This window comes from Macaca nemestrina, chromosome 1 (genome assembly GCF_043159975.1).
Source record: "Macaca nemestrina isolate mMacNem1 chromosome 1, mMacNem.hap1, whole genome shotgun sequence".
Lineage (NCBI taxonomy): Eukaryota > Metazoa > Chordata > Mammalia > Primates > Cercopithecidae > Macaca > Macaca nemestrina.
In genome coordinates this window covers 148,534,186-148,550,040 of record NC_092125.1, presented here as the reverse complement: position 1 = coordinate 148,550,040, position 15,855 = coordinate 148,534,186, and the positions used below count along the sequence as shown (strand labels likewise).

General features: G+C 40.4%; 1 protein-coding gene across 5 annotated transcripts in view; it reads right to left on the bottom strand.

Annotated features, from left to right (window-relative positions):
- Positions 1 to 15,855, bottom strand: part of LOC105482761 (mucolipin TRP cation channel 3) — a 33,544-nt gene that overhangs the window by 7,360 nt on the left and 10,329 nt on the right. For 4 of the 5 annotated variants that reach the window (XM_011743066.3, XM_011743065.2, XM_011743068.3 and 1 more), the window contains exons 4-9: positions 10,223 to 10,376; positions 9,020 to 9,104; positions 8,844 to 8,940; positions 5,584 to 5,683; positions 2,248 to 2,360; positions 2,015 to 2,164 (exon numbers count right to left, since the gene is read on the bottom strand). In XM_011743066.3, the coding sequence (XP_011741368.1) occupies positions 2,015 to 2,164; positions 2,248 to 2,360; positions 5,584 to 5,683; positions 8,844 to 8,940; positions 9,020 to 9,104; positions 10,223 to 10,376 (699 nt within the window). The remainder of the gene's footprint in view (positions 1 to 2,014; positions 2,165 to 2,247; positions 2,361 to 5,583; positions 5,684 to 8,843; positions 8,941 to 9,019; positions 9,105 to 10,222; positions 10,377 to 15,855) is intronic. The other variant, XM_011743072.2, reaches the window with a different exon arrangement.

Sequence of the window (15,855 nt, the reverse complement as noted above, 5' to 3'; positions counted from 1 at the left end):
ATATAGTTGGTTATTGGACTTATCAGCATGAGAGGATGCTGAAAAGAACACTTTCCTTGGAGTGGCAGGGCAGCCTGATTGGAACAGACATAGAAAGAATGAGATTTTGGGGGCCTGTGAGGTGGGAGGATTGCTTGAGCCCAGGAGTTTGAGGCTGCAGTGAGCTATAATCGCGCCGCTGCACTCTAGCCTGCACAATAGAGTGAAACCCTATCTCTTTAAAAAAACGGGTGGGGGAGGGGAGAAGCAGAATTAGAAACAAGATTAACTACTTTTTTTAAAGATATTTTGCCAAATAAATGAGTGTAGTAAGTTAGGGGGAGGAATTAGGGTTGAGATATTATCTCTTAAGAAAAGGGGCAAAAACATGCTAATGGGAATGACCTCGTAGAGAGAGGGAAACTGATGATCCCCAAGAGAAGGAAAACTAGCTGGAGCTGTGCCCGTGAATAAACAAGTGGTGATGGCCTCTAGTAGGCAGGTGGGAGGGGCTGGCCCTGAATAGTGGCCTAAATAATATATCCACAGAAAAAAAGCACAGGATATGGGCACTGATGGCAGGAGGCAGATAAATTAGGTGGGGGTTTGTGGAAATTCTGTTTTTTTCTATTATTTTTGTGAAATAGGAAGTAAGGTCAGCAGCTTAGAATGAGGATAGAACAAGGGTATTCGAGGTTTCAGAAGAGAAGAAAACATGATATGATCATCTGTGAGGCAGAGACAGTGAATAGTCTAGAAAAATATAGAAAGATATTTTGTTGGACACCATTCAGGGTTCACTGAAATTAATGATAATTTAGGTTGGTAAAAAATAAAGATTTGCTGCACATCTCTCCCCTTACTCCTCTTTTTTGTTGTTTTGGTTTTTTCTTTATTTGTCCCTAAAGTTAAACATCTATTCCAATAATGTATACTATAGCCACATATAGTGGCAGCTGCTAAGTGTCGACCTAAACCCATTCTCCCCTTCCTAGGCACATGCCTGAGGGGCTGTGTTCCCTGGCTCCCTCTGCAGTTAGGATTGACTAAATTCTATCCAGTGGGATATGTACAGAAATAAAGTTGGCCACTCTTGAGCCAAGCCATCGCTTTATGGGAGAGCTTCCACCATACCGTGTTTTTGCTTCCCATAAGCTGCAACCTGTTTGAGGCAACACAGCAGTAATCATGCAGTCAGGGCAAGTCCTTAAGGGGTGGCAGAGAAACAAAATGGGAGGAGCGTGGGCGCCTGAATGACTGTGAGACGTTGAGCTACTCACCAATCTGTAAAACCCATCCTGACTATTACATAAGAGAGAAATAAGCTCCTATCTTCTCTGAGCCATTGCATTTGGGGTCTCTGCCCGGGTTTATAACCAACTCCCCAGGTGACTCAATCAGTTGCATCAAGACTAGGGAAACATAAGTTTGAGCAAGATTAGTTTGAACACTATTAGTTTTTTAATTTGACTTTTATTTTGTGGGACAGTTGATTTTTAGGCTAAGTTAGTCTTAAAATGGATAAGCTTGTAGCACATCAATGGGAAAGTAAGAAAATGGGAGCATTCTCACCTTGAATGGACGGAGGAAACAAACGCAAGCATGCACACCATAGTGCCTTGACCTCACTTTCCCCTACAGCCCCACTCATTTTTGTTAAAGATTCGAGCATTTCTTGTAAGATTTTTTTTTTTTTAAACTCTTACCTTAGTTACTTTGGTTGTGTATGAATTTTGGTGTGTGTAAGAATTCACAGGCCCCGCCAAAGAGTCTGAACTCAGTAGGTCTAACATGGTACATTTTTACCAGCCACCCAATGATTCTGATGCAATGGTTTGTGGATCACACTTTGAAAAACTCTGCCTAAGAGACCTTCTGACTAGATTTAAGAAAATTACCATTATCAATTTCAAGTCTACTTGATACACAGTTTGGAAAAAACAATTCATTCTGAAAATTCTCATATTTTGGAAAAATATATTACCATTAATGCAAATCTGATACTAACAATAGCATGATTAGGAAAAAAAATTACCTTAGCTTGGATTTCCATTTTTAGAATTGATCCAATGATTGTTAATATGTCACTAATAATAATCATAATGTACCATCCATTGACAAATTCCATTTGATCAGAAACAGAAACTTCCTTCTTATAATGGAGGAGGAAAAAATTGACAAACTCCTTTAGGGAAAAGAGGGGAGGCACAGTGAATGTCTCTGTCAGTGAAAATGTCAGTAGCATTCCTAGAAAGCAATAGTCCCTACCTGCTGAAGCTGAAGTCCTCTAATCACAGATCTAAGGCAGAGGATTAACGAAACCAAGCAAGTCAGAATAACAAAGGCATCAAAGATCATCATGTAATGAGTGTTCTTCTGCACTGAAAGCAAAGAGGATTACATAATGCTTATGTGGTGGGACATTAATAAGGTGACATCTTCTTTTTAGAATCATTTAAATAATTCAAGCATTCTTTCTGGTAAGACAACAAAGAAGCCCTGATAAATGTTCTTCCAATTAGTATTTAAAGAAGGGTAAAAGTCCTTCTTTTAAAAAATTACCACAACTGGGGCCAGGCGCGGTGCTCACGCCTGTAATCCTAGCACTTTGGGAGGCCGAGGTGGGAGGATCACAAGGTCAGGAGATCAAGACCATCCTGGCTAACAAAGTGAAACCCCGTCTCTACTAACAATACAAAAAAATTAGTCGGGCGTGGTGGCGGGCGCCTGTAGTCCCAGCTACTTGAGAGGCTGAGGCAGGAGAATGGCGTGAACCCGGGAGGCAGAGCTTGCAATGAGCCAAGAACGTGCCACTGCACTCCAGTCTGGGCGACAGAGTAAGACTCTGTCTCAAAAAAAAAAAAAAAAATCACCACACAATTAAAGATCATTCCAAGATCTTTAATTATAAGCCTGTGGTCTTTTGTTCTTGATACAATTACTTCCCTGCATTTTTTTTTTTTTTTTCCTGAGATCGGGTTTCACTCTGTTGCCCAGGCTGGAATGCAGTAGCACAATCAAGCTCACTGCAGCCTCAGCCTCCCAGGTGAGGGCAATCCTCCCACCTCAGCCTCCCTCATAGCTGGAACTATAGGTATGTGCCACCATACTGGGCTAATTTTTAAGTTTTTTTGTAGAGACAAGGTTTCACTTTGTTGCCATGGCTGGTCACGAACTCCTGGTCTCAAGTGATCCTCTTACCTCAGCCACCCAAGTGCTGAGATTACAGACATGAGCCACCATGCCCAGGCGCACCTCCCTGCATATTCTATTCTATTCATACTTATCTAGGTATAAAACATTTATTATGCATTCACTATGTGCCAGACATTTTTCTAGATGTTAGGATACAGTGGTGAACAAGATAGACAAGGTCCTTGATCTTCTGGAACTTCTATTCTACTACAAAGAAGTAAACAAACACATAATGAAATACTTTCAAATAGAAGTAAGTAATAGAAAGAAGATAAATCACAATAGCTTACATGTATTGAGCACATTTCTTGCCAAACATAGCTCTAAACACTTTATATGTGTTAACCTGTTTGATCTTCACAGCAACTCCAATGAGATAAGCATGATTATCCCCACTTTGCAGGTGAGAAACCTGAAGCACAGAGAGGTCACACGATTTCCCCACAGTTGCAGGGCTAGTCAGTGGAAGAGTTGGGGGAAAATCTGTGCAGTTTGTTTCCAGTGTCCATCACTCTATGTCAGTGGTTCTTAGCATTTTTTGGGAGCTTGTTAGAGATGCACATTCTCAGGTCCTACTCCAGACCCACTGAATCAGAAACTGGGTTTCTGCAAGCCCTCCAGGTGATGCTAAAGTTTGAGAATTACTGCTCTATATGAGGGAGGTTAGTGTGGGGCAATGTGGAAGCAGAGAGGTTGATTTATATTGCGTAGTAAAGGAAGGCCTCACTGAGGGAGCAGGGGGTTTTAGCTGAAACCTGAGTGGTAAGAAAGAGCCACCCTTATAGAGATTTTGGAGAATCGAAAGTGTGAAGTCCTGGCCAGCATGCGTGGAGCCAATGGAGAGAGGTGGGTAGAGGTGTCAGCCATTGTACACACTCTGCCACAGAGCTTGTCTCTATTTAACAAGTTAGACTGCCCTCTGCTGACAACAAAAGAAAGTACTTAAGACTAGTTCTGTGATGAAGCATCCCATTAATATCTGCCAAGGAGCATAATTACTACATAAATGTCTAAATTGATTTTAGAGAAACTTAAAAATTAAGAAACAAACATTTGAGAGAATGCCTAGGTACCAGACACTTGTGTATGCTCTCATTTTCCTTATTCTGGTGTTTGTAGAGAAGCATTACGAAGTATACAGATGACAAAACAGGCTTGTGTTTCAAATGTGACTCAAAAGCCTCATATATTTGAAGTCACCTATTAGTGAAAAAAATACTATGATGGCAACATTTCATTTTATGTACTGTATCTCATTATTACGTCTGAACTTGGCAAATCAATTAGTAAGAAACTTTAGAACTGTGATTATCCAAGTATAGCCTGAATAAGGCCCATTTATACATTTCTAGACCCCAGACCTACTGGCTTGCATACAGCTGGGGAAACTGCATCATAGCAGGTACCCAGGATGATTCTTCTGCTGATTAGAATCTGAGAACTCCTCATCTAGTGACCATTAAGTCCAGTACAATGTACCATTATGTTACTTATGAGGGACTAGAAAATTACATAAATTCTTTTCAGGCAATTTCTCCAGTTCAGCTCCAAAATTCTTGACAGTATTTGGTCTATACCTGAATTCTTGTCCATATTTCTAAGAATAGATCCTTTCCTCTTTTAGTATACTTTTTTTTTTTTTTTTTTTTGAGATGGAGTCTTGCTCTGTCACCCAGGCTGGAGTGCAGTGGCCGGATCTCAGCTCACTGCAAGCTCTGCCTCCTGGGTTCAGGCCATTCTCCTGCCTCAGCCTCCCGAGTAGCTGGGACTACAGGCGCCGCCACCTCGCCTGGCTACTTTTTTTGTATTTTTTCTTTTTAGTAGAGACGGGGTTTCACCATGTTAGCCAGGATGGTCTTGATCTCCCGACCTCATGATCCGCCCGTCTCGGCCTCCCAAAGTGCTGGGATTACAGGCTTGAGCCACCGCGCCTGGCCTAGTATACTTTTAAATGGACTGAAGACAATCGTAATATGTGGGATGCTTCAGGGTCACATCCTACCTGACTTGCCCCTGGCTTCTGAGCCTTAGTTTCTTCATCTGTAAAAATAAGGATTCTGCCTATCTTAAGGGCATTTTAAAATATTAAAATGAAGAAAATTAAGGTGTAAGTAGGTATACAGCATGCACTCAGTAAGTGTTGGTCTGGGAAGGTGTATGTAGGGTTTTGGTGGCATGGGACTGTGAGTACATTCTCGGTCAGGAGTGGGCAAGTGAGGGCACAAGGAGAGGAAGGCCATTTCAGTTATTAATGACTCACATATTGCCTGAAACATCAGTAGAGGTTTAGGGACTTGAAAATGGTCTAATCTTCTATTTGCTGTTCTACATATCCAGAGGGTGGTGTTTTAATAACCATTTTCCATTATTTAATAACCATTCTGAAAACTAGTAATGCTCATCACTTACTTGATCCAGATACATGCCAGTCTTTACATTCTCTGATGGAAATGTCATTATCTAAACTTATTTTAATTCTTCCACTATGGGCCTTGTTGTCAAATGTTATCTGTGAAGACAGGAAAACAGTCAAAAACATACTTAAAGTTTTTGAAACCAAGAAACATCTACACGTTATTTAGGAAACAATTCTTTCAAGGGGACAGGAGACCCAGATTCTCATCTCCAATCTGTTGCTAACTCCGTTCAACCATGGGAAGTTCCTTTCGTTTCTCTGTGAAATGAGAAGGATGAACTAGATCTTCGACAGAGACTCTGTAGTCTCTAAAACGTTATATGTCTAGGACAGCATTTCCACTCCAAAGAACTTATATAACAAGGGCACTTCCTCTTGCTCTCCACTCTAAGTACCTCTAGATACCTTCTTCATATGAGCAAGAGCTGGTACAACTGTGCTTTCTCCCAAATTCCGGCAGGACCTCAGCTGGGGGTAGATTTTCAGTGCTGCTATAATTTTTTCTAATACAAGGGCTCATTATTTCGCTTTGAGACATTTCAAGTGGAGCTTTTTTGATTTTTATTCTGGGTCTAGATTTCTTAGTCATGTTGGCACCACACGTATTATAAACGGTTTGGTGACAGGGAGTCAGCAGTCACATCTTGCTTCAAGAATAACCACTTCAGGACACCAGGGGCCAAGGAGGACAAAGCTAGGCCAGAACACCTTCCATAGTTCTACTGTCCTCCTTATGCAAGGACAGGGAAGGCAAGGCAAGAAAATCATTCCGTTTCATTTCTGCCTCTTCTCTTTCTCTCAAGTCCTGAAGAAAAAAAGTTCTTTGAAAACTCTGTCATTTAAATAAATTGTACTGAAGCTTCTCCATATGGGGTAATCAGAAACACTTCAAATACAAGATTTCAAATGACTTTTAAAAGTTCAATCACTGTATTTCTCCTCACGAGGGATTGTAAACTTCTTTCTTTGACAAGCAACTGAGGGCATAGTCAGTGTCTGCCCATATCCCTAATGGCTGCAAGACCCAGCCTATGGCCTCATGCAAGGAGGACGCTCAGTGTTATTTGATTGAGTCAGAAATCCTTGCCACGGAGAAGCCATGCTTTTCCTACACAAAGGGCCTCTGGCTTGTACAAATAATAGGTGCTCACTAAATATCTATTGAGTAAAAAACTGGGGCTTAATGTCAATCACATCTCAGTAAGCTGAATCCCAAACAAAGAAGAAAAATAATGGATGGGATTAGAAAAGATTAGATAGCACAGAAGGAAAAATAGTGAGTTTGAAAATACAGCAACAGAAACTATCAAAAATGAAACACACTGAAAAAAACTGAAACATAAAACAAACAGATCGTTAGTGAGCTATAGGACAACTCCAAGTAATCATATACAGATGTATTTGTCTCTGAATCTCTGAAAAGGTGGGGGCGAGTGACAAAAATATTTCAAGAAATAATGCTGAATATAAAATATAATGACAACTATAAACCTACAGATCCAAGATGCTCAGTGAAACCTAAACACAGGAAACATTAAGAAAACAACACCAAAGCATTTCACAATCAAATTGTTTAAAATCAGAGATAAAGGAAAAATTTAAAAGCCAACAGATGGGAAAAAATATCCCATAGAGAAGAACAAGGATAAAGATGACAGCAGATTTCTCATCAGAAACAATGCAAGCTAGAAGAACAACATCTTTAAAGTGCTGAAGAAAAAAACAGTCAACCTAGATAGAATTCTATAGCCAGGGGCACTACCTTTAGCAAAGGAAGGCTTGGAATAGAATAATGATTACCAGAGGCTAGAAAGGGCGCTGGGGAGGCGTGAGGGATAAATAAGGGTTAGTTAATGGGTACAAAGACACAGTGAGGGCCAGGCGTGGTGGCTTATGCCTGTAATTCCAGCACTTTGGGAGGCCGAGGCAGGTGGATCACGAGGTCAAGAGATCGAGACCATCCTGGCCAACATGGTGAAACCCCGTCTCTACTAAAAATACAAAAACTAGCTGGGTGTGGTGGTGCGTGCCTGTAGTCTCAGGTATTTGGGAGGCTGAGGCAGGAGAATCGCTTGAACCTGGGAGGCAGAGGTTACAGTGAGCCGAGATCACGCCACTGCACTCCAGCCTGGCAACAGAGTGAGAATCCATCTCAAAAAAAAAAAAAAAGATACAGTGAGATAGAAGAAATAAGATCTAGTGTTTAGTAGCACAATATGGCAACTATAGTTAATAATTTATTTTATATTTCAATATAAATAAAGGAGTAGATTTGGAATATTCCCAACATAAAGAAGTGATAAATATTTGAGGTGGTGAATGTTGTCCCAATTACCCTTATTTCATCATTACACACTGAATGCTTGCATCAAAATATCACCTGTACCCCATAAATATGTATTCGTAAAAGTTTTATTTAAAAGATGCTAATAAGAACTTTAAAAAGGAAGGCAAAATACTTTTTTAAACATACAAAAGCTGAAAGTGCAGACCTGCACTGTAAGAAATGTTACAGGAAGCCCTTCAGGCAGAAGGAAAATAATACCAGATGCAAACTGGGAGCTACACAGAATGAAGCACACTGGAAATGGTAGCTACATGGACAAATATAAAGATGTTTTTATTATTATTTAAATCACTTTTTAATTGACTGTTTAAAGAAAAAATAATAACATATATTGTGGGTTTATAACACATGTAGAAATACATTATATGGCCACAATAGCACAAGGGCCAAGATGGGAGAAATGGAAGTACATTGTCATAAGGTTCTTACACTGTATGCAGTGGTATAACTTGAAGGTAGACTGTAATAAGTTAAAGGTGAATACTACAAACCCCAAACATGGAAACATCCATGGTGAGGAAACTAAGTAACAAGAACCCTTGGCAGTAACCTTTAGCTGACAGCCAGCCATAGACTGCTGAGAGCCAACCACACAGAACCTAAAAACACCTATTCCTTTTGTGTTTGAAAATCTATACGAGGCACTGTTCATGGTACTGGAAATAGTACAGTGAAAACAAGGTGTCTGCTCTCCCAGAACTTATACAGAGGTGCAGGAGACATAATTAACAAGTAAACTTATTATTATAGCAAAATAGAGCTAGATGTATCAATGTTTCCCTTATGCACATTCAAGTGAAAACATCCTATATTTTTTATCACAGCATAATCCAAGGATATGAAACATAATCAGATAAAACAATTTTTCTCCAGATTGGAACCAAATTCAGCCTGGCCCACACTTACAGTCAGAGTAAAGTCATAACAGTCAGGGAGTTCTTGATGACGAACTGTCTGCAGATTAATGGCTTTCAGTTTAAACTGAAGCTCCACTGTTAGGAGTCTAGAAAACAGAGGCAATTTTAGTTCTGTGGCAATATATACATACAAACATAAGTTACACTCCTATCTGCTCCCCTCACCTGTGGAAGTCCAGTGTTAAGTTCAGTTTATTTTCTGCTGGTGTCCCAGTGTGGAAAGGTTCATCTGGCTCTACAAAGAAACACTCTGCCATAGAAAGGAACAAAAACATGATACAGTACTTAAAATAATAAATAAGACTGCATTTCGAAAGGCTTACATTTAAGACCAGTTATTCAGATTCTATTATTTTTCTGAATTAAAATTTTAAAAGCTAAATAAACATTGATAACACATGACTCATTTGTTTTGAAGACCTACATGGCTACAACATTTCTGGAGTGGATGGAGGCTAGACAAAGATCTGAACTCTATATTGTTAATGTTATATAAATGCTGTCTTCATTTTTAAGCCTAAACTTTGAGTCCCTCCCCATTTTTGTTTCCTAAGCATAGAATTTGAAGCACTTGCAGTAATTACAGTAATATTTTCTAAGCAGTTTGAAGGATCTATTTTTAAAACATTATGTGCTAACAAGGTTCCTTTAATACACACCCCCCACACACACACCAAAAAGGGAAGACAGCATTTTAGAAAGTTTTCACTAGTCGGTACTATTATCAGTATTACCTCTCGGAAAAAAGAATCCTAGTGGCTGTTGTTAAAAGTATTTGAATACTTATTTTTTAACTCAATGACCTAAGCTAATATTTTAGGTATAATTGCAAATAGAACTTTGCTAAGAAGAATAAGCCATGCTATTCCATGTTCTGATTCTCATTCCTCCCCTTCAATCTGCCCCAAAAGATGCATGATAGTGAAGCGGTATTGGGGCAAGAGTTATACATCAAGAGTTTGCAAGCATAATGTTTTACAAGCATAATATCTATCTATTAATACTTCACTGGCATGTCCTGCACAAGAGATGGTGTAATATGGTAGCTAAGAGCACAAACAGCCTGGGCCAAATTTCAGCACTGCCTCTTCTAGCTCGATCTTGGGTAGACCATTTAACTCTCTGAGCCATACTTTAGCCTTCTATAAAAGGGGATAATAATAATCCTTGACTTGCTGGGTTTTCTTGAGGATTCTTGAGTTACAGTAAAGGGCTCAGAACAGTACATGACACATAATAACTCCCATATCATTCTTACTATGTCCTAATAGCACAGACCAAATCAATGTTTTCAAAGATGAAATTACTAATTTTAAATATAAATTGAGGCATTAAAAATTGAAGTTCTACGTTATAGAAGAACATCACCAGTTTCAATTTCTGGATCGATGTCAAAGGTATCATTTCCAGGGTAGATGTGTCCTCGCTTGTAGAAGTGCTGACAGATTGCCATAGCAGACTGCTCGATACCTTTGTTCTCATAAGCATGATTCCCAACGGAGACATTGTATAGCTGCAAGTACTTCAACCAAAACGAGAAACAGAAAATGGGAATGCCAGCCAGGGCAGAAGTGAAGCCATAACTCCTCTCCCTCCCCACCTCTGATACTGGCAGGTTCCCACCTCCCCCTTGAGATAGAGACATTCACCTTGACAAACAGGGTAAGTGACTTGCTGCTGTGCACTAGGAAGGCAAAGGGCTATCACAAATTAGAGTTAGTCTAGATTCAAGCCTCATTTCTGTGACAAACTTTCTGACCTTCTAGTTCCTTATCTGCAAAGTTAAAGTCTGAAGCCACTTAATCTTTGCGTTTCTTTCCTCCCTTAAAGAATTATGTTTAGGAACTGACTCTGACATTCAATGTAAATACATATTTTATTTATCTTTAAATTATATCCTGTAAGGTCACAGTTCTACTTTAACACTGTAGTATAAGAAGTGGGGTACAATTATTATAGGCTAGCCAGCAGAACTTTTTTTTAAGAAAGTATTGGTTTAACCTTTATCTTTGCAAGATTATAATTTAATCACCTTTATAGCAATATTGCCTATCCTAACAGGTCCTCTACATTTAAAAAAAAATTACTTTTACAAGTAAGAATCTTATGGTGCCTTGGAATAACTGTCATCTTAAATTCTTAATGGATATCTGCAGACATGTTTCCAAAACGAAGTGTTTTTGGAGCAATATGTCTGGTACAATTGGTCATTCTGTCATTCTTGAAATTAACAACTTTGTGTGATCGACACATCGAAAATAATTCTGCTAAAAGATATGTGTGAAGCATACTATAACAAATGAAGACAATAATTTCTAATATGGGATAGATTTTGAGTTGGACCTTGTCAAGGTCACTAATGAGCAGCATATTACCAAATCTGATGCCTAGTTCTCAGTGCTCCTGTAACTTAATATCTCCATAGTATCTGATGCAGTTGAATGCTCCTCCTACATGGAATACTTTCTTTACTTGACTTCTGGGACACTGATTGTTTGTTCTTGGTCTCCGTTGCTGAATCCTCCCACTGCTGACCTCTATATTTTGGCGTATCTTTGGATTCAGGCCATGACCTCTATCCACATTCTCTCCACAACTGACTTCAACCAGTCCCATGTTTCAAATACCACTTCTATGCTGACAGCTTCCAAATTTGCATCTCCAGCTCTGACTTTTCCACTGAATACCACACATGGATGGCAATCTGCCTACATGATGCCTATGATGTCTAAGAGGAATCTCTAGTAAATGTGCACACAGAAACACCTCCTTCTTCCACAATAATTCCCTTCTCAATAAATTATTCTGTAAGTCAGTCAGTTGTTCAGGCCAAAACTTAGGAAAGATCCTTTTGTCAATTCCTCTTATACTGTACTTCCAGTCCATCTGAAAGTCATACATGACTTTCAAATTATCTCCGCACAAGAATCACTTAAAAATCTGAGCCTCCTCACCACAAATAGGACTGTCTCTCATCACCTTCACTGATACGGCCTTAGTCCAAACCACCATCCTCTCTCCCCTGGACAAATTAAGCCTCTGCCTCTCCAATCTTCCCTCTCACCTTAGTCTAGTCTCCATCTAGAACTCATAGGATTGCTATAAGGAATGAATGAATTCATGCATGTACAGCCCTTAGAACAGTGATATCCAAAATACACCTGCTCAAGACTCTTGTTTTTGCTATTCTTCCTATCTGAAAGGTTCTTCCTTGAGATAGACACAGGCTGCATGCCCTCTCTTTAGTCTGCTGTCTGTTTACATGTCACCTTGTTGAAGAGACCTTCTCCAACCACCTCCAGCTATTCACTTTGCTGGCTTTATTTTATATTTCACAATACTTATTACAAACTGACAGAAGATGCTCTTACATAGTTATTTATTGCCTGGCTCTTCCAATGAGAATATTACCTCCTTGACTTTATTTGTTCACTGCAGTACCCCTGCACACAAAAAAAGTGCCTGATACATAATAGATACTATTTTTTGTTTGTTTTTGTTTTTGAGACGGAGTCTCACTTTGTCACCCAGGCTGGAGTGCAGTGGCATAATCTCAGCTCACTGCAATCTCTGCCTCCCAGGTTTGACCGATTCTCCTGCTTCAACCTCCTGAGTAGCTGGGGTTACAGGTGCGTGCTACCATGCCCAGCTAATTTTTTTGTACTTTTTAGTAGAGACAGGGTTTTACCGTGTTAGTCAGGATGGTCTCGATTTCCTGGCCTCGTGATCTACCCACCTCGACCTCCCAAAGTGCTGGGATTACAGACGTGAGCCACTGTGCCCAGCCAATAGATACTATCTAATAAATATTTGAGTGAATACATGTTAGATTTTGCTTATGTATGTTATCATTGTCTCTCCCCTATCAAAAGCCCTTCCATGGCTTCCTGTCTCTCAGAATAAAATTCAGAGCTCCTTTACATGTCCTGAGAGACCTGGCCCCCAGCTCCTCTGGCCCTAACTCTGCCCCCTCATACTTGCCTCCCTTGCATTTTCTCAAACATACCAAACGCTTTCCAGCTTCAGGGCCTTTGCTGTTGCCACACGTTCAGCTTGAAATATTCTCCCCAAGATTTCAAGTCTTCAGAAAGGCCTTTTCTGACCACTCTGAGACTACTGTTATTGCCTTATGCTGGTTTATTTTTCTTCATAGCACTCATCATTACCCTAAACCAAAAGATTTTAGTTAAACTTGTTTAAAATCTATCTCCCCCATTAGAATGCAAGTTCCACAGGACAGGGAATTTATCAATCCACTGCTCTAACACCAGCCCTGCAGGCACACAGTAGGTGCTCAAATATTTGTCAAGTGAATGGTGAGGTGAAAAATTACAATAATGCGATGGAGCTCTTCATTACTAGAGCTAATCTGTGCACAGTGAGTTGGTAAACAGGATAAGATAGATGATTATGGCACCAAGCTTTCTGTTAGCATTAGGATTGGGAAAGTGAGCCAGAATCTACAGTAATAGAAGCAAGCTTCCTAAGCTAGTAAACAACATCACGTTTGGCATATGGGGTAAAGTAGAATAATGCTAGAGATACTCAGTTTTGAGATTTTTGTTTTCCATTTAAGGTACCCAGTAGACCAGTGTGCCTAGAACATATGATGTGTAATGGGAGGTAAATCGGGAAAGGCAAGCAGGGGTCACGAAGCGCAGTCATAGCTGCGATGGGGCCCTACAACGCTCCCAGAGTCCAGGTGTAATTGTGGGGCAGTCCCCACAGGAATCCCCTAAATGGCTGAAACTCCTGACCACAGAATCTTATGTCTTAAACCTTTCAAGGTCTTGAACTGTGAAAGGTCTGAGGCCCATGGCTGCAGGTACCTGTTAACATTATACCTATATACACCACAGTTACATTATATAATATATACATTAACTACATATGCTATAGCCAGACTTCCTTGAGCTCTTCATATGGCTCTTTGTGTAGGTCTGAGTATCTGGCAAGAACTGGGTAATCCAGGGAAGCAGCATGGCTGTGTCCAGCTAGAGGGCAGCTCTAGAGCCTAAGACAGAGGGTTATGGGACAGAAATGTAGTATGAGATGATGGTTGGAACTAACGATGGTGAGACAGCACAGAGCAGCCAAGTGCCTGAGGTCTTGGTGGAGCTTTAACTAGACTGGGCATCCGTCCCTCCTGGTCTCTGCAGTTCTGCCTTGAGAGAAGAAGTTTTCAGTCAGATCCATGGGTCCCAGGTCAGCCTTTGGGGGATAATATAAAAACACGTTCAATGTCCTTAGCTAAATGCTGTGGCACCAAAAGCAAGAGGTGGTAGGGCAGGGGGGTAGGAAAGAAAGGAAGCCATCCAGAAACAGGAAGTTATAAACTATGTTTGAGCTGCAAGAATAAACGATTCCAGGAAGACCCTGAGGCCTTTCAACCTAAGCCAGAAGACCAGAAAGGAGAAACAGCCTAGGGAGTGGGTGGGAGGAGACTGTGATGGGCAGTTCTGAAGTGCTTGTGGGGTAAGTGTCTGGCAGTGTGGGCAACTACTTGGGAGTCCCTTCATCATAGTGATGGCTGAGGCTGGGTAGTGGAGGTCGTTTCTGCAGGAAAAGGACCAAGCTTTGAGGACTGCTCAAATTTAAGAGGCAGATGAAAGAAAAAGAACCAATAAAACTGACCCCAAAATTATTGAAGAAATAAGAGGAAAGCCAGGAGACAGCCTAAAAAGAAAATAAGTAGGTCTCTCACATTCAAATATAGAAGCGTATATAATAAACAGCAGTGCTGTTATAATCACAGTATTGGATCAGAATGAGCCCTGGAGATTATCCAGTAGGATGACATCTTGGGAATAAACCCTTGGGGATAGCTAATAGTTATGGATATGCTTCTAAGAATTGAGATGCCACTGCCCTATTTGTCAGTTCCTCTCAGTAACAATCACCTCAACTATTAAGGAAATTCTTTCTTTACAGAAAACAAAGATCCTTCCCGTTTTAAAAATAATTTATATTTTGGCCAGGTGCGGTGGCTCATGCCTGTAATCCCTGCACTTTGGGAGGCCAAGGCGGGCAGATCACTTGAGATCAGGAGTTCGAGACCAGCCCGGCCAACATGGTGAAACCTTGCCTCTACTAAAAATACAAAAAAAAATTAGCTGGGCATGGTGATGGGAGCCTGTAATCCCAGCTACTCATGAGGCTGAGGTGGGAGAATCGCTTGAGCCCAGGAGGCAGAGGTTGCAGTGAGCCGAGATTGCGCCACTGTACTCCAGCCTGGGTGACAGAGTGAGACCCTGTCTCAAAAATTAAAAATAAAATAAAAAATAGAAAATATTCACATTTTTTTCTATTCATTTCTCAGAAGCATGAATGAGAACTGTACTCACACTCAAAACCCTACTTATTCATAAAAATGTTGATCAAGACACTTTTTATCTTCAGTTAAAAGTACATACTGCTGCTTAGAAAAACAGTAAGTCACCTTAGAAAACAGTAGGGAATCAATAGTAGGGAGTCATACATGGAATGTATGTGTCCCTCCAAAGTTCTTATGTTGGAAATTAAACCCCAATATGATAGTCTTAAGAGGTGAAGTATTTAGGAGGCCAACAATGATGAATAGGACTACTGGCCTTATAAAAGGCTGGGAGAAATTAGCCAGGCCCTTTTGTCCTTCTGCGTTCCACCATGTAAGAACACAGCAAGAAGGTGCAAGCCCTTACCAGACACCAAACCTGCCAGCAGCTTGATCTTGGACTTCCCCGGCTCCAGAATTATTAGGCAGAAATTTCTGTTGTTTGTCTGTTATCTAGTCCCAGGTATTTTGTTGTAGCAGAAGGAACAGACCAAGACAACTAGAATAAAGCAGGTACATGCATTTCCAGAAGGAATGTGGAAATCTGAAAAGCAGAATGGCCTAAGTGCCAAATACTACATTTTGAAGACTGAGTCTAGGTTTACAAATAAAGGTTAAGATGATTTATAAGGAATTTAATGTACTTTGGGAGGCTGAGGTGGGAGGATCACTTGAGGCCAGGAGTTTG